The sequence below is a fragment of the Podarcis muralis genome, chromosome 3, assembly GCF_964188315.1.
Source record: "Podarcis muralis chromosome 3, rPodMur119.hap1.1, whole genome shotgun sequence".
In the NCBI taxonomy this organism is placed as follows: domain Eukaryota; kingdom Metazoa; phylum Chordata; class Lepidosauria; order Squamata; family Lacertidae; genus Podarcis; species Podarcis muralis.
Window position 1 is genome coordinate 80,389,070 of NC_135657.1, and position 15,440 is coordinate 80,404,509.

At 38.3% G+C, this 15,440-nt stretch overlaps 1 protein-coding gene across 2 annotated transcripts in view; it reads left to right on the plus strand.

Annotated features, from left to right (window-relative positions):
• SNAP91 (synaptosome associated protein 91) overlaps positions 1-15,440 on the plus strand; it is a 66,482-nt gene that overhangs the window by 21,390 nt on the left and 29,652 nt on the right. The window contains exons 5-11 of one of the 2 annotated variants that reach the window (XM_077926183.1): positions 692-794; positions 2,919-3,012; positions 3,659-3,770; positions 4,370-4,476; positions 5,216-5,257; positions 11,782-11,858; positions 14,877-14,904. In XM_077926183.1, the coding sequence (XP_077782309.1) occupies positions 692-794; positions 2,919-3,012; positions 3,659-3,770; positions 4,370-4,476; positions 5,216-5,257; positions 11,782-11,858; positions 14,877-14,904 (563 nt within the window). The remainder of the gene's footprint in view (positions 1-691; positions 795-2,918; positions 3,013-3,658; positions 3,771-4,369; positions 4,477-5,215; positions 5,258-11,781; positions 11,859-14,876; positions 14,905-15,440) is intronic. The other variant, XR_013392297.1, reaches the window with a different exon arrangement.

Genomic DNA, 15,440 nt, shown 5'->3' on the forward strand with positions numbered 1-15,440 from the left:
AACTACTGGTAGCTTCAAAATGATAGCAGAACAGGGTAACATGGTATTGGAAGATGGCAAGATGAGTGGAGCAGTAAAATTAATAAATAAGCAAGGTATGCTGTTGGCCACCATGGCTTATCAATATATCAGATTATATTTATCCAAAGGTCAGTTTGGAAATAACTGAAAAATGGTGTTCAGTCACCCAAAAGAACAAAACATGTATATCAGTGTAGATTACAGCAAGCCCACAACTTGCATGGGGGTTACGTTCCAGGGATCATGCCTAAAGCAAAAATCGTTGATAGTCAAAGCTCACTGAGTTCAATGGCAGGTGGGATTGCCAAAATCATTGTTCCCAGAACTCTGCCCCCTTCTCAATTTTTTAATATATTTTTTGCCACACAAGTAAAGCTGAATGTGCAAAAGTTAAATGTGTGTAAATTGCAGGTTGACTTTGCTTGTCATATAACTCTTGGCACCTGCATATATAGCTAGGCAGGTACATGTAGGGATTCTCTTACGTGGGTTGAAGTCAGATGAATTATTTTGCAGAATGTCACTGAAATCCATCAGGGTGTCATCGTTTAATAAAATAAACCATTGAGTTAAAGATATAGCATTTGCAACCTCTCTCAATCCATTAATAAAAGATTAAAAGGATTTTAAAAAAAATCAAAAAATTATGACATATTTTCTTCCTTGTTAGGATATGACATGTCCACGTTTATCAGGCGCTACAGTAGATACTTGAATGAAAAAGCATTTTCCTACCGGCAAATGGCATTTGATTTTGCAAGAGTGAAGAAAGGGTAAGTTTATCTAATATAGATACTGATGGTTCCTACAAGTATTGTTGGTTGCAATATATGTTGCTTTAACTGCAACTATTGCCAAAAGTGGTTTAATAATGAAATTATAGCACTAGAATGTATATAGTGAGTGCTCTGGTATGCAAGTAGTTTTTTTTAGCTTTTGCAAATGTGCTGTAGGATCGGGGGGGGGGGGAGAGACTATTTCTACTTCTGATCAGCAGGTGAAATCTAGTGCTTCTGTTCTACAGTGGTTGCTTTATATCTTGCAGGGATATCCACTGGCTTAAGAAAAGAGGAACTGATTTTCTCTAGTTCCTCCTTCCCACTTCAGCCCCCAGAAAATATTTCCTGGAGGGTTGGAGGAATATCCAGAACAAGTCAAGGGGAAAGGAGGAATGTAAGAAGATCACTTCCCATTATCTTAACATAAGTGGAAGCTTCTGCTGGATCACAATCTGTTTCGTATCTATTTATAAACCCTACATGTATTACTAGTAAAAGTATTTGAAAATGGGAAAGCTGCTGCATAAATTGCATAAATGAATACTGTTGTGGGTTTATTTGATTTCCAAATGCAATTGAACATGAGAATAAATTTTGTGGTTGTCCTAGTGTAGTTGGGACTTCCTTTATATGGAACATTCTGTATTTAAACCTTGTAGAATAAACTGGGCTAAAAATGAAGGTTTGTATCCTGTGCTCTATACATGTAGCTCTGCTAGCACAATGGAGCATTTGTTTCCTTTGCTGCTCTCGAAATCTGCTCTAGGGTGTCGTCCAGAGCTAATTTTGAAGGCATGCATGAGGCTGTAGGGAATAGAAGAGGAAGAGGAAGCTCTGTTGCATGCATAGAAGTCTGTTGCACCAATGGAGGCACATCATTGGATATGGCCCAAATTGTCTACACTGGGAAATGTTTCCCTGCTTCTATGCCTTTAGTGACCTTGTCTCATCTCTAGTCTCATTATGTGTCCTGCTGGTATAGTAATACTGTAGAGAGGAGGTAGAAATGTGAGTTTGCTCCTTTCAGCCGCAGCCATACATGTTATGTATGGCCCTTAGTCCAAGTTGGTATTGGTTGTTGCAAAGCTACCAGGCAGTGTGTTTTTGTTATTATCCTGTATTATCCTTATTATCCTGTAATGATCCCCTTGCTCTAGCCTGAGTCCCCAAAGATAATTCAAGGAGTTAATCAGAATGTGATGCCTGTTGAAAGTAGAAAAGGGGCCAATAATATATGGCTTAAAATATTCCAGAATTCATTATGGGGCAACCTTACAGGGCTCACATAATTTGTGTGAGCCCTACAGGCAATTTGCTTTTCCCTTTCCCATTATATCTGGACGTGCAGAATCCTTTTATGGCACATAAAGAATGTATCTTCAAATAAATGTTTAATGTAATGGAGAGAAAATATAAGCAATTAAAAAAAAAAAACCAAACACCATGGGTGTCTTTAATCTGAAATACAGAGCATCTGTACATGGTTGGATGTTCCACTGTACTGTATCTTTGCCCATTATCTGTGAAATAATAGAATATTTAAAAATAGTGCATTATTCTCCACAGAGTGAAATTACAGTGTAAAACATAGTGCATGCTTGATTTAATCAGTGATGTAAAGGTTTGACCTTAATGAATCTTCAGTGCTTCAGGTAAGTAGTTGAGACATTAGAGTGTGCTTTGTGGAAAAGCAAGTACTATCAAAGAAATATTGGAGCTACTATTTGTCTATAGAAGCAGGGTTTGCTGACCAAAATCAGGATCGTTTTTCCGACCCTGCCATCTTTTTTCAGCACTACATGTTTCTCTCATTCTATAATTAGGTGCCTCCTAATTAAACCTTTTCCTAGAATGAAATACTATCCATTTTAATTTGAATCTCAGACTTCACTCTAAAGCAGGGTTTCCCAAGCTTGGGTCTCCAGCTGTTGTTTTGACTACAATTCCCTTCATCCCTGACTACTGGTCCTGCTAGCTAGGAATGATGGGAGTTGTAGTCCAAAAACAGCTGGAGACCCAAGTTTTGGAAACCCTGCGGTAAAGCTTTAATTTTGTTATTAGTTACCAAATAATGCCTATGAGATTTTTTGGGTTGTAGCTTGACTTTTTTTCTTCCAGGGCCGAGGGTGTAATGAGGACAATGGTTCCAGAAAAATTACTGAAGAGTATGCCAATATTACAAGGACAAATAGATGCACTTCTTGAATTTGATGTATGTATTTACAGTTTTCTAAATTCTTTTATGATAAAAGGAAAACACTTCCCACTTTAGGTCACAGTAGAAACATAATATAACTTCAAACCTCTGAACTTGTTCTAACTTCTTATTTCTTTTGGCAAGCTTCTCCAAGGTGCAGAAAGAAAGTGGCAGAAAATTGTGAATTGAACCGTACTGAATAACATTTTTGCATTTAACTGAAGGTCCATAACTAAACTTGGTCTTCCAATCGCTAGCAGCACATACACGTACATACACACAAAGTGTGCATTGTTCACAGTTGTGCAAGATCATGCTGAGGATTGTTTGTCGGTGCATTTTCCCATTTGCATCATTGTATTTTCCAACAGTTGAGAGAGATAGAATTTGGATATTTCTGAGATGCAGAAATGAAGTTTTTCTCCAGCTCCTGTTGTTGCCTTGATATGAGATGAACCTTGGTACTTTAAATTTGCTTCCGATTTGTCTGGATTTTCACACATAATTTGTATATTCTGTTTATATGCATGAAACAGACTTTAGTCCTGTGTGCGCCTGAACAATGTACATATTCCATAGTATTTAACTTTGTTCTAAGATATGACATAGCTCCAACATTTCAAATCACAATTAACAACCATGGGTTCTAATTTTTATGTAGGTTCATCCAAATGAGCTGACAAATGGTGTTATAAATGCTGCATTTATGCTTCTGTTCAAAGATCTCATCAAGCTTTTCGCTTGTTACAATGATGGAGTTATTAACTTATTAGGTAAGTAACTCGATGTAGCATGTTTTTAACGTTACATTGCTCCAAGAGAATAGTAGTTCTGCAGCTTAATCTTGTTAAGAGAGGAAGAAGCCATCTTATTTTCCAAGCGCGTGATTCTCTCACATTCAGCTGTCTTCTTTTCTATATTGTTACACACCACCCCAAATTCCAAAAGCGCTGCAAGATTCCAGGGGTTCCAGGCACATACCCAGCGTTGTGTTTCCTTTGGGAACAGCAGAGGCTAGTGTCTTTAAGAAACATGGTTTATCAACACATATTTTCACTTGGAAACCCCAAGTGTTTCTCTCATTGCCCCTCTCATAGCTTCAGCAAACTTGGATCCAAAGCATCAGTGAGTCATGGCTGCTGGTCTCATAGTGCAGCCTTCTGCAGCCAGCGCCGCATGGAGTTCAGGAACAGTGAGAGATCGGGCATGGAAAGTCTGTAGTGGGACAGGGAAAGCCAAGGAATTGAGCAGGGCTGCTGAGCATATGCAGAAGTGCTTTTCTGCTTGTGCAATAATACATTTGCAGATGAAGACCTGGTATCAATAATGTAAAAGTTTTGTGGATTAAAAATGAATATGTCGTTTATTCCAGAGAAATTCTTTGAAATGAAGAAGGGACAGTGCAAAGATGCTCTTGAGATTTACAAGCGGTTTCTGACTAGAATGACAAGAGTATCAGAATTCCTCAAAGTCGCAGAGGTAAGTGAATCTTCCACTGTGGCATGTTGGTTGTTACGGTTGCTATCTAGGCATGTGATTTCCCCCACAATTATCTACTTGAGTTGTTGTTCAGACACTCTCCTTGTATGTGTTTAGATCAAATGCCACGTCCATAAATAAACTACATTGTGTAAAATTTCTTTGATATTTATTGAATTTTGTGGAAAATGTTAGCTGTTCAGGATGTCACCAAAATGCAAATAAAATAACATTAGTCTCTGCTTTGGCCTTCTACAGTATATTCATGTTATACCAGTTAAGATGATAGTACTAGACCAGCAGCCTGCTGGTGGGAATAGCTGCTGCATCATTATCTTTCTGACAGAACAGCAATTTTCATATCCCAAGTTAGGGAAAACCCATCTTTAAATAAATATGAGTTCTTCAATTTCAGGCATTCATTTTTATGCATGGAGCGGGTCAGAAGGACACAGCCTGGGACCAGCTCTGTGCACAAACCTTTTGCTGCATCCATCTGTGTTTGAGAGAAGTTCTTCATCCAGAGTTGCAGTTCTGTAGGGCAATGAATGTATTGCATATTTCTACAAATATGCATTAATTTTAAAGCACCTGGATGTGGATATTACAAATGGAGCTTCAAAGTGAGTTAAAATCACAGTTCAGATGCAGTAGTCAACTTGAGTTATTTAGTATTTCTGGACTTGTTAAGCATAAACAAAAGAACATTTCTGAATTATTATTTTTTCATTATCCACAGCAAATTGGAATTGATAAAGGAGACATTCCTGATCTTACACAAGTAAGTTCCTAAATTATATTTAGCTTGGTGGTTGGTTTAACAATAGCAAAAATGACTTCTGTTCATTTAGCATGCAACCTAATGGCGTTACTCTTATTTTAAACATCAGCATATGCCTCCTGAAAACAGCAACTATTTTGACAGATGTCAATCCGCTTTTTGTTCCCAGAAGAGGACTTCATTTTTAAGGCCACATTTAATTAAGAGATAAGCAATGAAAAGACTGCATGTTTCTTCTCCCTTCCAGAGGTGCAGATTGATCCCAGAAGCTGAGAGTGTGAGTAATGCATCTGGGAGAGGAAATTCTTAAGTACTGAATCCATGCTTTGACCTAGTCCATGACATCACTTTCACTGGGTTACCTTCTGTCTCTAGACAAGAGACAAGTTTAGGGCTGCCATAATACGACTAAAGATAAGGCGATAAATTACCAGAAGCCAGAGAGCTAGTGTACTGGTCAAGTTAAATCTCTGTTCCCTGGATGACCACAGGAAAGCCTATCTCGCAGCTCCCATCTGTAATGTGGAGTAACATTGGCTTGCCTTACAGAATTGCTGTAAACATTTATGTGAGAATACATGTGGACCACATTTTAAAGGCCTAGGAAGTATGCTGCTAAGTCGTTAAACAGAAATGTAATCAAGGGATCGAACACTTAAAAACTTTATTGTGGCATCCCTATCCTTGAGATTAATCATTAAGACTCTTGCATATAAATGAGATTGCTTTACCTTCAAGTGCACAGCAGCATGACCTCTGTTAGTTGACCTCCCAGATAATTAAACAGTCGGTCTGTTAGAACAGGGTGCTGTGATTACAAAGACCCAGCATGGATTTCTCAAAAATAAGTAATGCCAGATGAATATCATTTCTTTTTTTGATCATTACAAGCTTGGTGGATCAGGGGAATGCCATGGACGTAGTATGTCTTGATTTCCGTAAGGCTTTTGACACAGTCCTCCATGACATTCTTGTGGAGAAGCTGGTAAAATGTGGGCTAGATTCATATCTGGTTAACTCATCGAACCCAAAGAGTGCTCACGAATGGTTCCTCATCATCCTGGAAAAAAGTGACAAGTGGGGTGCTTCAGGGTTCTGTCCTGGATCTGTTGTTGTTCAATGTCTTTATAAACAACTTGGATGACACCAAACTGGGAGGGGTAGCTAATGCCACAGAAGGCAGAACTGGGATTCAATATGACCATAACAGAAAGCTGGTCCAAACTAGCAAAATGAATTTCAAAAGGGACAAATGTAAGGCTCTACATTTAGGCAAGAAGAACCAGCTTGCCAGTAGCCCATGTGAAAAGGATCTAGGGGTCTTAGTAGGCCGCAGGTTTAACATGAGTCAACAGTGTGATGCAGCAGCGAAAAAAGCTAATGCTATTCTAGGCTGCTATCCTTAATAGAAGGATAATGTCCTGATCAATGGAACCACTGTATTCTAGTATTTGTCAGACCACACCTGGAGTACTGTGTCCAGTTATGGACAAGCTGGAATGTGAGGAGGGCAACCAAGATGATCAAGGGTCTGGAAAGCAAGCCTTAGGAGGAGCAGTTGAGGGAGTTGGATGTGTTTAGCCTAGATAAGAGGAGACTGAGAGGAGTTATGATAGCCATCTTCAAATATCTTAAAGTGCAGTGTGACAGGATGTGGAGGATGGAGCAAGCTTGTTTTCTCCTTCTCCGGAGGCTAGGACCCAAACCAATGGCTTCAAGTTACAAGAAATGAGATTCCAACTACATAAGGAAGAATTTTCTGACAGTAAGTGTTATTTGACAGTGGAACGGACTCCTTTGGAAGGTGGTGGGCTCTCCTTCGTTGTTCAATAAGCATTTCTGTGCTTCTGTAGGCTCTTGCAGCCCTTTGGAAGATTGCCTTAATAAAACTCATGACAGTTCAGTTAGGGGTGCCGGAATGCTGTTGGTTTTCCATTCTTTTTTACTTTTTGAGGATTTACTAATAAGAGAGCTTACAAGTTGATCATGCTCTTTGGAGCATGATCAATTCAAATATTTTATTGCACACACCAGTGTGTGTCCTCTGAAGAAAAGCAATATGCTGGCTAATCCCCAGCCTCATTGAAACAGGTGTATGATATGGCAGAGTAAGAGTTAAAAAGAGTAAAAATATATATGCTTTTTTCTGCTGAAGCTTGTGTTTTTTCACAGAAAAGCTATTTTAATATCCGGGGGTGGGGGGAACTTTAAATATAGCTCAGCAGAAGGAGTACCTTGAGACTGTCTTCCTTCATACCAAAGGTCTCTTGCTTAGCATTGTTTAATTCAGTGTTTCCCAACCTTGGGCCTCCAGCTGTTTTTGGACTACAACTCCCATCATCCCTAGCTAGCAAGACCAGTGGTCAGGGATGATGGGAATTGTAGTTCAAAAACAGCTGGAGGCCCAAGGTTGGGAAACACTGGTTTAATTTATAGATGTTGTTGTTGTTGTTGTTGTTGTTTACAATTCTGCACCTGCAGATGAGGACTAACCCCTGAACCTACTTCCCTGATTTAATTTTTCCTCTATGGTGTTTTCTCCCTACACATGCCCAGGTGATGTGTGCTTTCATAAAACAGAAAATGTGCAAATAGCCTAGTCATATGTAAAAGTCCAATGAGAATTATTGTGGGGGTTAATATAAGTTGGTGCCTCTATGCTAGTCAAGATAGGGACAGCACAACTTTCAGTTCTAGTCAGTAGCTAACTGAGCCTGGATATAGGGAAATTGTATTCAGCTGCTCTGAATACAATTTCCCTATATGAGTCATTATTGATAGTTACATTATCGGTAAGTTACATGGTTCTCACAAGTATTCAAAGGGTTAATCTTCAATGGTTTTGCTCAGATTCCTGGTGTACATTTGGGGTGAAAAGTTAGCAAGGCAGTGATGTTTTGTCTGCCATTCTAGGCAGCATTTTTATGAAGTATGGCCACCCAGCTTGCATTTTCTTGTCTTGACATTATATTTCCTTGAGTAGTGCTGAGCTATGGCAGAGGAGTGCAAGTGGAGAAGCCAATGAGAGTAAAATTGAAACAGAGCCAAATTAAAGAGAGTGGATGGGATTTTCAATGTGAAAAACAGTGGATAAGAATCTATTATTATTTTTTAGTCATCACCATCAGTGATTGAGCTGCACAAGCTACCAGTTTGTTTCTGGGCTCAAATTCAAAAGCTGGTCTTAACCTTTTAAGGCTGAAATGGTCTGGCTCCAGAAACCTTACAGGCCACATTCTTTGGTGCTCTGAACCTACTCTGGCATTCTGTTCAGAAGCTGAGGTCCTGTTCATTATTCCCCTCACCCAGTGTGTAAAGTTCAGTATGTTGGAATGCAAGACAACATCTGCCCAGTCTCTGAAATGTCTTCCCTAGAGAGGCTTATGTTGACACCTTGTTTAGTCTATTGACAGTCAACTGATTTTATTGATCCAGTTCTTGAAATTTTATTTTCACCACTTAAAATGGCCTTGTTTCTTTATTTATACTAATGTTTTTAAATTGAAAAACCATATAAAAGTTTTAAGGGGCCCCTTTAAAGGGGTGACACTACATTTGAACATAATACACAGGCTATAATGACAGTCTCTTAAAATCACTTCTGTCTGAAAACATTTGCTGTGTTTCAGATAATTATAAGCCAAGGCTTGCTTTAGCCATGGCTTATTCAGTAAACCATGAGTTTTCATATCACAGATAAGCAAACAAGCAACAGTTTGTTCCTCCATAACTTGTTTTGTTTTCTAGCTGGTCTTGCCTTGTACTTCTGTAGCTTGGTGAGTTTGTGCAGTGATATGACCAAACAAACCATATTTAAACAAGGTTGTTGGGTTCAGCATTGGTCGTGGTTACTTTTCCTTGGTTTCAATAAACATCCATAATTGGGAACTCCAAAGGCAATTAACATTATGCCTATTCATAAAACCTGGTTTCACCCTTCTTTCTTAGCTTCTTTGCCCATGCTGCATTGTCAGGGAGATTATAAAGTTTTGGAATATATTCCTAGGTAGTATAAAGGCCTAGTGTAATTGCAAATTGACATACTTTAATTGTTTATAGCAACCAGTCAATTTGCATGCTTGTTTGGAAAATAGATGAATGAGGAGACTCGATTTAAATCATGCCACCTTCTGGGTGACTGCATATTAATTCGTCGTATTTAGTGAGATGTGGAACACATTTCGTGGCTGTGTGCTCAACATCCTAAAGATGTTCCTTGCTCCATTAACTACATTCGCAGTTTATGGTGGTGGCTAGAAATACTAATTAACTCTATCGCTAAGAGGAGGATTTGTCCTTCCTATCAAGTACTTTATTTGAGATAAGTACTTGGTATCATTAGTACTATGCAGGACATGGAGTGTTATTACTACAATGCATTCTAAGTGGAGTTTATATTCTAAAAACCATTTTAAAGAAGCCTATCATTAGTGCACTAAGAGATGAAATCTGCACCTTTAGTGTAAGCCCCATTAATTTCACATGTTATAATAAGAATCTTATGGATATGTCCTTTGCTAACAGCAGAAGAGAGTTACATGTTTTTTTCTAGAATTAGCCTGGGCTGTTAGTGTTCCTAAGCCAGCTGTATCATCCTCACTCTTGCCCTTTGTTCCTTAAAAAATATATATATCTACAACCCAGGAAAGCCAGAACCAATAGCACTGCTTCACACACCGTATTTATGTGAATCTAATGCGCACTTCAGTTTTCAAAACCTTGAAACCAAAAAAGTATTTGCTGTGTCAGCAGTGTTTTTCAAGCTTGCAATCAAATCTAATGCACCATCAAATACTGTATTTTTCTGTCTATAAGACACCCCATGTATAAGATGCCCCCTATTTTTAGGGACTCGGATTTAAGAAAATGGGGGGGGAGATGGCCCAGAGTATAAGACGTCCCCTAATTTTTGACATTATTTTTTAGGGGGGCGGGGAAACCTAGCCTTATACATGGAAAAATATGGTATAATGTGCACCCTAATTTTCACAACATAATTTGGCAAAAAAAAGTGCGTATTACATTCAAGTAAATGTGGTATTTCAGATTAGAAGCAAGTAAGATGCTAAATTTGTTAACATATATATCTAATGCTTTCTCTTTTAGCAACATTTGAAGTTGACTTTTGAGGTTTGGGCAACTGCTTATAAACTAAAGCACTGCCCTATGAAACAATCTGTTATATTGTAGAAGCCTCTGTTTAGGGCTAAGGCTGTTAATCTCAAAGGATTTAGGGCTCTATACATTGCTAATATAGTCCAAACAGCAAGTTTTTGTACATTGTTCTGGGTAACCTGCTTAATTTCTGTGTAAATCTATTTTATGTATGTAAAAAAAAAAACCTTAGGTGTTGCTGACCAGAGTTCTATGTGATCTGAAAAACAGTGGTGATAATGAAAAGTCCCCATTTAAAGACTATACAATTGATGAACCGGTAATCTTGATAAAATATGGCTTGCATCCACTTCTGTACCTCTGAAGTTTTCTTCTTTCATCAGTGACTTTGTGGAAATCTGCTTATCTAGGCACTATTTTTATCCTGGAGGAGCTAAGGACACTGTTAGTCATTCTTACTGTACTTACCTTTCCTTTCTCATTGTAACAACAGCAAGCGCATTTTGGGAATGCTCTCTTAAAAAATAATAATGGAGGAATCAAAGGGGGGAAATTAATCAGTCAATCAAATTGCATTATTCTGTAACTGCAGATCTAATACTTGTGTCAAACTTCTATCTCATTTTTTAAACTTCAGTTTAGAATGTAAAATACTATATTCCCAGCCTTTTTAAAAAAAACAAGAAGAAGAAGCCTGGTTTCTGGTCTGGAAAAAATAATTATGTACTACTTCTGGGAAATATTTGGACCTGCAGCATAAACACAGTATTTATAGCAGAGACAAAATGCCTGCCATCTCTTGATAATGTCTAATACAGCCTAATGTGTGTTATTGCACTGTGACTCCCTCTCTCATCTCACTGGTCAATGTTGGGAGAGCTGTGGCATGATGACAACATTTCATGCATTATATTAATGTTACAAAAACAAGAGATTAAAGACAGGGAGCAGCTGCACTTTCTGTCTATTTTGTAATATGTAGTTCTGACCTATGTTACAGTACTACTTGTGTGGAGGACAGGAAAAAAATTGGTTAAGCTAATTAGGTTGAATGCAGAAACTCTAGTTATGCATGCAAGTATCTATTTTAGATTTATTGGCAACCTTGACCTGTGAATGCCTGTGCTGTTGTTAATTTCTAATGCACGATGACTCATACTTTCGTTTTCTGACTAATAATAAAAACAATATTCAATGTACTCTAACCAAAGAATAATAGTTTCAATAGCAGCATGGAAGTGGTGTTCCTTTCTGAAAGCTGTGTTTTGGAATTAAGATGATGGCATGTAAATGCATGTAACTGGTTATGAATAGTTCCGAGAAGAGATGGAGTTCACGTTGGACTTCCCAAGCTGCTGCTCTTACTCTTTAGTTTTAAATGAGTAACTTGCTTTCCTTATCTGTCTTAGGCTCCCAGTAGTCTTATGGAGACTCTTGAACAACATCTAAACAGTTTGGAAGGAAAGAAACCTGGAAACAGGTATGCGTAAAGTTGATAGAGCTGTATGTGAAGTTGCTACACTGCAACTCTAATCCTATCAGCTTGGTTATCTGTACCTAAATACCCTTGTTATATTCAGACTGCACCAAAACCAGCACCTAGTTCTTCCTCATAAGAGAGCACCCCAGCCTAGCAAACAGAGCATAAGACCTGCCCATGCTTGCTTTATTTAGATTTGGGGTTATAGGATGTTAGGATAGCTCCAACATAAAACTGTGGCAGCAGAGCAGGGCAGTTGCTGAGGAGCTGCCCTGGCTTGTTTTGTCTCTTCCACTGTAACTCACCTGGGCTATCCACACCACTCACTCGTCTTCCCAGCCGGCCTGTTGTTCTGTTCTCACTCTGTAATTCATGTGGCTGCCTTACCTTTTAATTTATATAGGAAGAGATATAGATACACACAAATACCCTTTTGTCTAAAGAATTATTATTATGTATTAAATTTGTATACCACCCTTCATCCATAGATCCCAGGGCGGTTCCCAGCATAAATTGTAAGCTACACAAATGTAATGGAAATTATTCTCCTTTTCCGGCACCTTTCTCTTAGCAGCCACCCAAAAATTATGCTATCCATGTCCTAAATTGAAAACACAAGTCTCCAGTATGTGCTCCTGATGTGTCGTATTGCACAGTGTTTCTTGTGAAGCAGGACGTAGATGGCATTTGTCATTCTGAATTTCATCATGCAAGCATAATGCAATCCAGTTAAAGATTACAGTTACTTGATTTAGATTACAATCCTACACAAATTTTGGAGTAAGTCCAGTTGAATTCAGTAGGGCTTCTGAATGTACATGCTTAGGGTCAGGATGCGTGTTTGCCACAGGCATTATATGTGTTGGACGAGGATCATGGATACCAAGCTTCAAGTCCCTGCTCAACCGTGAAGCTTGCTGTGCCTCACAAGACTTGTTAGGATAAAATGGGGAAGCAGGAGGGGGAGAGCCATGTCTGCCACCTTGAGCTTCTTAGAGGAAAGATTGGATATAAATGTAATAAATAAATAACACTTACTAAGCATATTAATATTTCTCAGCTGTATGTATACCATGCATGTTCCGTAACAGTTTCCTAGTGTCTTGACCAAACACATATCTAGGCTATTTGTTTATCAAGCTGTTAATTAAGCTGTAATTAACAAATGTTTCTTTACATGTGCCTCCCTTTTGTTTTGTTTATGTACATGGCTGTTTTGCAACTTAGTGAGGGGTAAGTAAATATACACACTAATGTTATGCATGTATCTATTATACAGCATGTGTCTCTTCTAGCATCTCTTAGTGAAGCAATAGGCCTTGATTAACTTTAATTCTGTGATACAGACCTAGAACTGTGTACAAAAATGAAATGCCTATGAATTACACTTTGAAACAGGAAGAAACACTTTGATTTTCATAATTAAAAATGCATTTCTGAACTAATAGGATAGTAAATTATGTATTTCAGTTCAAAGTCTTTTATACTGGTGTGGGTTCAGTTTTAGTTAAGAAGGGCAGACTGAATTAGGAACACACATTTTATAAAATGAGAAGGGCAGACTGAATTAGGAATACACATTATTTTATAAAATAATGTTGATTCTGATGTGTTTTACTGGGAATGAAAAAGTATGAAATACTGTATCTCCTTTTTTAACAGAGTGGGTAACTTTTGTTAAATTTTAAGTTACCTTTTGATTCAAACAACAATGTCAATTACATTGAATTTAGCTAATGCAAATTTGATTTAACTAGGCATATACCATTCAGCTGGGACATGGATGGCGCTATGGTCTAAAACCACAGAGCCTAGGCCTTTCCGATTGGAAGGTCGGCAGTTTGAATCCCTGTGACAGGGTGAGCTCCCGTTCCTCAGTCCCAGCTCCTGCCCAGCAGTTCGAAAGCACGTCAAAGTGCAAGTAGATAAATAGGTACCACTCCGACGGGAAGGTAAACTGTGTTTACGTGTGCTGCTCTGGTTTGCCAGAAGCAGCTTAGTCATGCTGGCCACATGACCCAGAAGCTATCTTTGGACAAACGCCAGCTTCCTCGGCCTATAGAGCCAGATGAGTATGCAACCTCAGAGTCGTCGGCGACTGGACCTAATGGTCAGGGGTACCTTTACCTTTTATACCATTCAGCTAAAGTCTTCACTGGGGTGATGGTTCTGGTTTTTAATGAGTTTCTGATAAATGCTGCTTAGATTAATTTGGAGAATTTGCTCAGGTGAACAATCGATAGAAATTTTGCAGGAAATCCCATGAAAGTGTCTGACATATACCAAGTTAATGATCAAAACAACTTCTAGTACATTTTTCAGTCCCTGCTTTAGCAAAGTAGCTGCATAGAGTAATATGCAAACAAGCAACCTCCGTTATACTAAAAAGGTTTTTTAAAATATATATTTCCTAAGTAGTATTGAAACATAAGAAGCTGCCGCCTTATTTACAGGGGCAGATCAATAGCCCATGTTGCCCATAATTGTTTCCTTTGACACTTAGTGGCCCCATAAAGGGTCAGGTAGAGGTTTTGTCGCTGCTATCTGAAGCTCCATACATGCTGTATGTTTAAAGCACATTCAAAACACATTTCTGCCCCCCTCAAAGGTCTCTGGGCACTGTAGTTTGTTATGGATTGCTGGGAATTTAACACTGTGAGGGTTAAACTACAGTTCCCAAGATTCTTTGGGGGAAAGCTGTGTGCTTTAAAAGTATAATGCAGATGTGATTCTTTAACTTAAAGAACCTGGGACTTTTTATATGCAGAGGAAATGTGCTTAACCACTGAGTCATGGCATCTCTTTGTACATTTCATTGACTGCATTTGATATTCAGGGAGAGTATTAACCAATCTTCAACTAAAGTTTTACAGACCTGAATTTTCATTTAATTCCTAAGCTTTTAGAGTAGAAGGTATTATTGTTCTTTGCTATAGACTGTGGCCTTATACTCCAGCCTGCAAGTCTGCTTAAGATATTCCTAGTGTATTGCATTCAAAATTTTTCTTACATTAATTCTTCTAGCTCTGGCGCTCCTTCACCCTTGGGCAAGGTAAACATTTTAATGTTATAATAGCTAGATAGAGTTACTCTCTTAACGCAAGTGTTTAAGAAATGTAAATGTAAAAGATTTGTCAGAAGCCCAACTGTATCTTGATTGATGTGCTAATTCTGTATGCCGGAGGATTTGACATGAATGAGTAATCAAACCCACACGTCTATAGCTGCATCCTCCCTCTTTCCCAAAAACTTAAGTAGTGACTTTATTTACACATTTGGATCATGTGGTAAAGGAAAATCAGGTACTTTTATAGGTATTTGCAAAATTGGTGTTTTGTATTTATTTACTATAATTTATATTCTACCTTTCTGTCTCAAATATATATACTTGAGGTGGCTTCTAGAGAACTAAAACAATAAAATCAAACACAACACTATAGCAGTGTATAAATATTTTTATAAATAAATGTTGTTGGGCTCCAACTCTTATCAGCCCCAGCCAGCATGGGCAATGTCCAGAGATGATAGGAACTGAGTGGGTCCAGGGACATCTGAAGGAAATCAGGTTGGCTACTCCTTTTGTAAGGC